The sequence below is a fragment of the Octopus sinensis genome, linkage group LG1 (assembly GCF_006345805.1).
Source record: "Octopus sinensis linkage group LG1, ASM634580v1, whole genome shotgun sequence".
In the NCBI taxonomy this organism is placed as follows: domain Eukaryota; kingdom Metazoa; phylum Mollusca; class Cephalopoda; order Octopoda; family Octopodidae; genus Octopus; species Octopus sinensis.
Genome location: NC_042997.1, coordinates 211232737 through 211242841, shown reverse-complemented (window position 1 = coordinate 211242841; position 10105 = coordinate 211232737). Strand labels below are relative to the sequence as shown.

Here is a 10105-nt window from a genome sequence, read left to right as displayed (position 1 = left end):
TTGTCATAGCAACTTCACTACAAAACGTTCCTACATTTCTCTGCAAACTGTTTGGCAAATGTTAAGCAATAATGAAGACAATGAATTTTTTTAAAAAACATGGTTCTTTTAAAAGATCAACATAAAGCAAAGCATTTGAAAGCAGAAGAGGATGATCTACTTACGATAAACACGCGTTAAATTGCACAAAGCCCAAACAGCCCAGTGCTGTGCCTCGGGGGTATCGTATGCTTGTACAAGACGTAAGATAGGCTCAAAAGACCTGCAACAAGAAGAAGATGATTGAATGAGTGCCTTCAGCGGATGAGTCCAGGCAGTAAGTAGGGGGCTTTAAGGGGTTTTCAGACTGTAGAGTTGTTAGTATTGAATTGAAAGTGTGGTAGGTGAGTGTTGGAAGGAAAACAGGAGAGGAGAAACTTCCAGAACAATGTCTTGTACGAGATAAACTTTGAGTTTAGTTTAAGGGTCTTTGGGTGAGAAGCAGCAGGGAGATGGAGGAGTCTGAGTGTAAGAAGAGGATTTGGGTAGAAGGAGCAGAGGTTGAAGAAATAGCTATGTGGAGGATAAGGCATAAACCAATGGCCCTCATGGAAACCTGTTTGGCTCATCTCCTGGCATAAAGCTGCTTCTCTTGGGGTTTACAGTTGCATCAGGAAGACCATCTAGCCACTGGAACACAATGCATGCCTTGGACCCAGCAGATTCTATCAAACCATCCGTGGATCACGAATGTTAAATGATGATGAATTCAATACCTGACATTTATTAATAGAAAGAAATCTTTATATATAAAAGTCAGGTTGTGTGTCTGTCTCCTACGATTTAGATTCCTAACTACTCCCACATTTTGCGGTGCAGTGTAACCAAAAGCGGGTATCTTATAGTCGTGATTCGTATACCATCATTTTCTCTCATTTTTAATGCATTTTTTTGCTATTATACAAGGGAAGTAACTCTCTAAAAATTTATTATTAAATCTCAGAACGTAAAAAGCTACAGTAACACCCCTCCCCCTTTGTGGTTAGCCATATTGAGATGGCTATTATACTTTACATCTCTAAAAATGCTTATATAGTTATTTCCCTTACAAACCCGAGCAACGCCGGGCGATACTGCTAGTTATACAATAAAACTATATTCTTAATAAAGCAATATACCATTACAAGATACTGATGGTGATGATGATGAAGGAACATACATGACTTAATAAGGGACTAACGAGAAATTATGGAACAACAGGTACAAGCATGGCTGTGTGGTAAGAAGCTTGCTCTGCAACCAGATGGTTCTGGGTTCAGTCCCACTGCATGGCACTTTGGGAAAGTGTCTTCTACTATAGCCACGAGCTGACCAAAGCTTTGTGAGTGGATCTGGTAGACGGAAACTGAAAAGAAGCCCATGTGTGTGCTTATGTCTTTGTGTCTATCCCCCACCACTGCCTCTCAACTGGTGTTGGTATGTTTACATCCCCATAACTTAGCACTTACACAAAAGAGACTGATAGAATAAGTAGCATGTCTTAAAAAGATTAAGTGTGGGGAGGGGTTTGACTAAAATTCTTTGAGGTGCTACTCCAGCATGGTCACAGTCTAATGACTGAAACAAGTAAAAGAGAAAAGATTGTTTTGAAAACCTTAATTACTCACCGGTAATTGATATTACGTTTGGCTGATATATCCCAACTTTCTATGACACCGACCATCGTTTTGAGGACGTCTGTTCGTCTTGGGCTATCAATAATCCAAGCTTCAGCACCGTCACAAGCTATGTGAGACAAAACTCCAGCTGCATTGTAGCTGACTTCAATTCCATCACTTGTAGAATTCAGTAATTCACTGTTCGAAACACAAAGAGAAAAAAAAAAAAAATGAAAATTTAAGAAAAAAAAGTGACACAGGCGCAGGAGTGGCTGTGTAGTAAGTAGCTTGCTAACCAACCACATGGTTCTGGGTTCAGTCCCACTGCGTGGCACCTTGGGCAAGTGTCTTCTGCTATAGCCCCGGGCTGACCAATGCCTTGTGAGTGGATTTGGTAGACGGAAACTGAAAGAAGCCTGTTGTATATATGTATATATATATGTGTGTGTGTGTGTTTGTGTGTCTGTGTTTGTCCCCCTAGCATTGCTTGACAACCGATGCTGGTGTGTTTACGTCCCAGTCACTTAGCGGTTCGGCAAAAGAGACCGATAGAATATGTACTGGGCTTACAAAGAATAAGTCCCGGGGTCGATTTGCTCGACTAAAGGCGGTGCTCCAGCATGGTCGCAGTCAAATGACTGAAACAAGTAAAAGAGTAAGAGTACATTTCTAGAGTATAATTAACACAGAGTTTTTCCTACCCTCCTGGGCCAGAGTATCAGGTTAATAAAGCTATTTTAATAAATCCTTTTAATTTCTTGATTACTTTCAATATCAAGTGAAGTGTACACCTAAGGAGTTAGTGTCACCATAGGACATTAACACGTTGGCTCCCACATGTCCTACTGGTGGCTTGTGGTGGTATGGTAGTGAGTCCCGTCCGACCCACCAGCAGGTCGCTTTTTTTTTTTTATTTCCTTCCTATGAGTTTTCTGAGAGCTGGAATGCTCCAATTACTTTGATTTGTGCTTTTGCTACACTAAGAGAACAATTCTTTATAGATTTTCAATATTAATTTTTTTTACGTTTTTCTTCTCATTTCACCATGGAATGAGGTAAAATAAAAGATTGAGAATTGAGAAAATTTTATTTGCCATTGAAGCAAAAAGAGTTCTTTTAGAAAAGATTTCAAGATCTTCCAATAGAAAATATCCCAAATTTTTAATTGACCACAGGTAGGTTGTGTGGTACCTAGGATGTGATTTGAACTAAGGTACCTCATAACCCTCCGATGGGATGTGGGTATCCAACACTACCTATGCGATTCTTGACTCACATATGGTATAGTGTAAAAATATTACGCCACTCATTAATTACGATATCATATTGGGACCCGGGGATAAAATGTAAACTGTGGTTCGGGAGCCAATGTGTTAAAACCATTTTGATAACTCAATTGAGGCTGGTTCTGCTTCCATGAGACTGTTGTAAAGTGATCTCAATTGGAACTTTCTCAAAATGGTTTATCGTGATTCGTGTTCCAGACAACATCAAGTCATTTCATTAAATTCTTCTTTATTGTCAAAAGTCTTTTAAATGAATGCAACTCTGTATTTCTGCAGAAATATGGCAACAAAAGGGTGAGAACTTAAAACCTGACAAGTTAATAGACCCTTCTTAATTGTAAAGCAACCAGTCTATACATGTAGGGATTTTCTACATTACTCCAAGTAAAACTGACCGTGTGGTAGTGGTGGTGGTCATGGCCGTGGTGAACAGCTATTCAAGGGAAGCAGGCTTCGGGGACAATGCTGTTTTGAAGCACTGCAAGAACTTTCGTCAGGTGAAAATGTTTCTGTGTATAATTTTTAGATTGGATTTGGTGGGGGTGGGGGAGGGGCAGGACAAGTCAATAAAGCAAAGGGCAAAACATCTTGCAGTATTTGAGCCCCTTTTTACATTCCAAGTTCAAATCTCACCAGGGTTTAACTTAATTTTTTTTATCAATAAGATAAAATACTAATCTCCCTCAACCCCAACCTTGACATCAGCTGCTGCTGTGCTCTGTAGCTGCTGTCTTTGTCATATTAAGGGTCTACGGCTGAATGATCTCAGTTCCTATTGGAGTTACAGCCTCCCCAAAAACGGTCAGTAAACCATGTCTTCTTGAGACATCTGAGTTTGAATGTGGTTTCAATGGTCTCGAGGCTCCTGCTACCTGCCCCCCACCCACCCACAACCACCACCACCACCACCACTTTACAGAGGATGTCTCTGTGAAACGTATTCAATTTTAAAGTCAAGAGAAATAGAAACACAAAAAGAGATTTTAGTTCCAAAGAGGCTTTACCTGAATTTGCTAATATATTTCTGATTCATCAGTCTTGGTCTCAAATATTTCACTTCTGATATGTTTCCCTGAAACAGAAGAAATACTTGAAAACAAAATTTCAAGGACGTCCACTGGACACTGTCTGCTTAACAAATTCACTTGGCAATCATATTCTTCCAAATTCAATTCCCTTGTAGAGCCCCTTGGGGCAAGTGTCTTCAGCACATTCACCCCCATTGCAAATGAAACCCTCCAAGTAGCAGAAGTTATCATCTGTTTCTAGGGAACCTTCTGGCTATTTGATGGAATCTGTTTCCTGTGTGGCCCCAGTGTTTATTGATTCTATTCCCCTGTCATCCATGAAGTCTACTTCTTCTTTTAGGCTGCCTGCAATTCCACTACACCTTTTCTGCTTACTGAACATGGCCATTTCCCAGATGGCAGCAAGACCCTATCCCACCCCCTCTCAATTCTAAGAGTTGCTCCCAAATTTGGGAGTTTTTCTCTCTCGAATCACCACTGATTTAACTGTAAGAGCTAGGTCATCAGCAAATAGGGATCTCTATGGAGGACTACAACGAACTGGACAGACCAGAGGACAGATCCCTGATGAATTCCTACTTGAAAGCTAAATTCTTAGCTGAACTCATTGCCAACTTCTGCTTTTCTATCAGTCTCTTGGAATATAACTTGTCTGGTTCTCCCCAGCCAGCCATTCATCATGTCCTAGTCTTCTCAGTGACTACCAAAGCATGAGCTGGGAACTCTTTCAAAGGTCTTCCCCAGCTTTACAAATGTCAGCTATAGTGATTTATTCCTGACTAAGTATTTTTCCTGTAGTTGCTAAGAAAATAGCATCAGTTGTACGACACCCAGGTACAGAGTCAAACTCCATTTAATCCAGATTAATTTTCATCTGAATCTTTTCAGTTACAAACTGTTCTGCATCCTGATCCAACAGTTTGTTATCCCAGTAATTATCTCCTCTCTCTTGCCTTTGAAGATGAAGCTGCTAATTCCAAATACATTAGAATTGGTTTGGTTTTTAGACCGACATGTTTACAGCATCTATGACGCTTCACTGCACGTCTGCACACACACGTACCTGTTCTAGACAGTATCCAAAAGTAAAACCACCTGACCGATTGATATAAAGTCAGTCAGTTGCCACTCATCTCTGGGACGCACAGATAGGCTGCCTCTGCTGTGTCCCCTACAGGAACCTCTCACTCATTCATTTCTCTTCTCCCTAATTATGCTCTCTTCTCATCCACTGGGCCCTGCACCAACCAATTAACTCAGGTGTTTGCTCTCATTCTACCAACTCTCTGGAATTCCTATCTTGTGCACGTTTTCCTTACAACCTTCAGCATAACCATGAAGGCTGGTGAGAGTTAGGGGTAGCCCCACCCCTGCTGTTCTGCACCAAACCAATCCAATCAAAGCAATAATAAACCAAGATGTTTGACCTGATTGACAAGTGATCAGGAAACCAAACATTGCCACCAGCATTGTTTTTACCTCTAGCTTTCTATGTTGGCATGAGTTAGAAGGGACTTCCTGAGGCAATGTTTTGTGACCAGATGCTATTCCTGACTTCAACAGTTTTCGTCTCCTCTTACAACTAGGTACAGTGTATCTACTCTCTCAACACGAGTTAAAAGTGTAGACAAATCCAGGAATGGATTAACATTACAGAAAACCAGATTCAACTTGAAACTGTCGTCTTCTGAACATGTTATCATTCACCCTAAAAATTTGTATTTCGCTAAGAGACATTTTATCAATAGGGAAGATGCTTGATTTGGTGGTTTGACCGAGGATACAGGAGAGTAAATAGCTTCTAATTAGTAATTAAGATATTTTGTTGTTGACCAGATTCCTCTTCTTGTAAGAGATTCCTGAATCACTCATATTTTCACAGATGAATGGAGCCGTTGTTTGCTTGCCAATGCAAAGGATTCACTTGAAACAGTAATTCAGAGTACACACTTGGTCATCAGTTAATTCAGTCAACAAAAATCTAGACATAAGAAAAATACACACACACACACATGTAAAATATACATATATACATACATACATACATACATATATATATATATATATATATATATATATATATATATATATATATATATATATAGTAGAAATATGTTACGAAAAGAAAATATAAAATACACGTGGAAATGTAAGGGTAAAATATGAAAAATCAAAAATCAACGAAAATGCATATTGCAAATAGAAAAAGGCTATTTATGACAGGTAGTGACAAATATATACATTTAGATTGACTGCGGTAGTAATACGAGTCATAAAGGTCATTATAATGAGATGATTATAAGATGATAATAAAGTAAGAGAACAAAACGAACCAATGGTTTACGCAAAGGCTATTCATCGTTTGAATATATATCAGTTCAGCAAAATTTGGGGATAAGAATGCGCATTGTCCGTTTAATTGGAAAATTCTATATGTGGCTGAAGATTGCTCGACATTTTAAAACTGATGTAATACTTACGGTGTTTAATAAAATGAAGTAGCATGAAACGATTGTACTACACTACCTTTGGATATCCTTGTTGCTTATTTGGATATGGATATATATATATATTTTCAATTAGAGGTTAAATTAGCATAATATAATGATTTAATAATTTTGATAATTTCTCTTTTAATCTATAGGCTTAAATGAAATAGGTGTAAGAGAATATGTTGGATTTTTGCAGACAATAAGTTTTTATTAAATGCTATATCTCCATCTTCTTAGCTTTCTTTCATATATATATATATATATATATATACCCATTCTAAGTACCCCGGATCCCCAAAGTACCCTGGATCCCCAAAGTACCCTGATCCCCAAAGTACCCCGGACCTCGTTGCCCCCGTGCCGCTGACACGTTAAAATGCTCGAACCGATCGTGACGATGCCGGACCCTCCGGCCCCTGTGCAGGTGGCACGTAAAAACCACCCAATCCACTCACGGAGTGGTTGGCGTTAGGAAGGGCATCCAGCCGTAGAAACTCTGCCAGATTCAGACTGGAGCCTGGAGCGGCCCCTGGCTTCCCAGACCCGGTCGAACCGTCCAACCCATGCTAGCGCGGAAAGCGGACGTTAAACGATGATGATGATGATGATATATATATATGACAAAGTAAACTTGCAAGGTACCGGATGAGTGAAAATATATAGGAAAGAGAGTTTGAAAATGCAGAGATCTTTTAAAGATGTTTGCTAACGTGACCAGTTTCACTTTTTTAAAAAAACAGATTAGTAAAAGTAAAATGTAAAGCTTATACAAAGCATCTTTAAAAGATCTCTGCATTTTCAAACTCTCTTTCCTATCATCGATTAACATCCGCTTTCCATGCTAGCATGGGTTGGAAGATTTTCACTGAGGGCTGGAGAACCAGGTGGCTGCACCAGGCTCCAGTCTTAATCTGGCAGAGTTTCTACAGCTGGATGCCCTTCCTAATGCCAACCACTCTGAGAGTGTAGTGGGTGCTTTTACGTGTCACTGGCACAGGGGCCAGTCAGGCGGTACTGGCAATGACCTCGCTCGAATCTTTTTACACGTGCCACCGGCACAGGTGCTAGTAAGGCGACGCTGGTAATGATCACGCTTGAATGGAGCCCTTTTATGTGCCACCGGCACGGAAGCCAGTTGGCTGCTCTGGCAACGATCACGATCGGATGGTGCTCTCAGCACCCTACTAGCACGGGCACAAGTGCCAGTAAGGCGACGCTGGTAACGATCACACACACATATATATATATATATATATATATATGTATATCATAATCATCATCATTTAATGTCCTCCTTCCATGTTGGCACGGGTTGGACGGTTTCACAGGAGCTGGCAAGGGAGGAGTCTGTGCCCTGCTTCTGAGTGTGTTTTGGCAAGGTTTTTACAACTGGATGCCCTTCCAAATGCCAGCCACATTACAGTGTGGACTGGTGCATTCTAAGTGGAACATACACTGGCAGGGTCACTGAGCAACTTTGCAAGACAAGGATCCTTTGAAAGGGGAGGGGGCATTGGAGGAGGGGATCTTAGAAGCAGATGATGGAAGTTTAGAGTGTGACAGAGAGGCAGAAACAGATGTTGTAGAGGAGGTCCATGGTTACCCAGTCAGAGAGAGAGAGAGATAGATATATGTGTGTGTGTGTATTTATATATGTATGTATTCTTTTACTTGTTTCAGTCATTTGACTGTGGCCCTGCTGGAGTACTGCCTTAAAAGGTTTTTTAGTTGAAGAAATCGGTGCCGGTGACATGTAAAAAGCATCAACCGATCATGACCAATGCCAGTGTTCCCTTGACTGGCTCCCCGTGCCAGGGGCACGTAAAAAGCACTCACTACACTCTCAGAGTGGTTGGCGTTGGGAAGGGCATCCAGCTGTAGAAACTTTGCCAGACCAGATTGGAACCTGGTGCAGCCACTGTCTCTCCAGACCTCAGTCAAACCGTCCAACCCATGCCAGCATGGAAGGCAGACATTAAAAAACGATGATGATGATGATGATGAAATTTGTATTACCTTTCAAGATTAACTTTTTCCTAAATGATATAAAATTCTGCTACAATGGTCCTCAATGGGTTGTAGGAACTCTTTTAAAGGTTCCCTACCATCATTTTCATCCACTCATACTAGAATCTATTTTATATTTATAATCAATAAGATTCTTGTCTCAGTGATGTTCCACTGAGCTGCAGAGTGCACTGGGAAGACTTTCTTGCAGGGACCAATGTCTCAGTCTTGGCAACACTAAAACTGTCATCTGCTGCCTTGTGACCGATTCCGTGCATGCTGCCAGTCACCTTCTGATGAGCAAAACAGCACCATGTTGTCGGTAGATACCAGCTGACTGGTCCTACACTCACCACTTCCATAACCAGAGGGTATGATTGTGGCTAAAATGGGTCTTCTGAAGGATCCCTGGAGTGACATCAGTCGACAAAGTGAGTAGGTCAGAGATGAGGGAGTCTCCCCAAATCAAGCATTGAGAGTTCACAGCCCCAGGACAACAAACGTGTGATTAGAGTGTCTCTGAAAAGGATCGCAAGATGAGCCAACTAGACGGAGACCTAGGGGTAGACCAAGAATGAAATGCTCAAATAATATCCATAGCCTCAGTTGATCCCACTTTGGAGATCCAGAAAACTTAATGATATTTGTTTCTGATGGGACCCTATGAAGGAGGTACCTAAGGACTCGACCCTTCCAGTAACGGTCAGCAGAGAAGACAGATGACTGGAAACAGTAAATGATTTGACAAAGTACACAAGCTCATGTTGTTGGCAAGATTTCAACATAAAAGCCTTCAGACAAGTTTCTCAACTAACCCTGTAGGAGTTCTTTGAAACAAAAAAATAAAACATTGTAAAAAAAAAAAAAAAGACTGTTTATTTTACCATAAGTCCCATCATGTTTCGGAGTAACTCTGGTTTCTCAGGAAATTCCTAGAAAAAAACAAATATTTTCAATGTTAACACACAGAGAAAGCATTACTAGTTTTCAAACTCAGACATTTTCACAAATAATTTTCATAATTAGTTCATATATAAATTAATTAATCACTACTTGTATAAACTAGCATCTTCACTTTTTGAAAATTTATTGACGTTTGTTAACGAACATTAACCCTTTAGCATTTAAACCGGCCATATCCGGCCCAAAGTAGTCTGCCTGTTTTATGTTCAAACTGGCCAGATCTGGTCTCTCACACCAACCCTACAATATCATTTTAAAAATTAACAGCTACCTCATCAAAATCTCACAGCTACAAGATAATGCATGATTAGTTCAAAACAATATGCATGAAAAAGCATAAATTTTGGCAGAATAATGTGAACACTAAAGGGTTAAACCAATTTTCAATGGTAAAAAGTCATGAGAATAAATTTAATAGAAATATGGAAAAGTTCTTTTGAAGAGATTCAAAGAAGTTGTTGAAGTGGCACCTACCTTGAGACACTGAATAAATAATTCCATGCCATCTCCATCCATGAATTTTTCACAGTTTGAAGGAGTCTCATCTGCACAAAAAAGAAAATCTATTTTAAGGCCTTCATTTGACAGAGTCCCAGGGCAATGCCCACTGCTATCACCATAAATATTCATCAGACAGGACTTGTCAAGCCATCATCATCATCATCATCGTTTAATGTCCGTTTTCCATGCTA

General features: G+C 40.1%; 1 protein-coding gene across 2 annotated transcripts in view; it reads right to left on the bottom strand.

The window, feature by feature from the left end:
• LOC115212753 (protein zer-1 homolog) overlaps positions 1 to 10105 on the bottom strand; it is a 143052-nt gene that overhangs the window by 12882 nt on the left and 120065 nt on the right. For both annotated transcript variants that reach the window (XM_029781418.2, XM_036509191.1), the window contains exons 12-16: positions 9888 to 9958; positions 9335 to 9382; positions 3928 to 3995; positions 1647 to 1835; positions 165 to 262 (exon numbers count right to left, since the gene is read on the bottom strand). In XM_029781418.2, coding sequence (XP_029637278.1) covers positions 165 to 262; positions 1647 to 1835; positions 3928 to 3995; positions 9335 to 9382; positions 9888 to 9958 — 474 coding nt within the window. The remainder of the gene's footprint in view (positions 1 to 164; positions 263 to 1646; positions 1836 to 3927; positions 3996 to 9334; positions 9383 to 9887; positions 9959 to 10105) is intronic.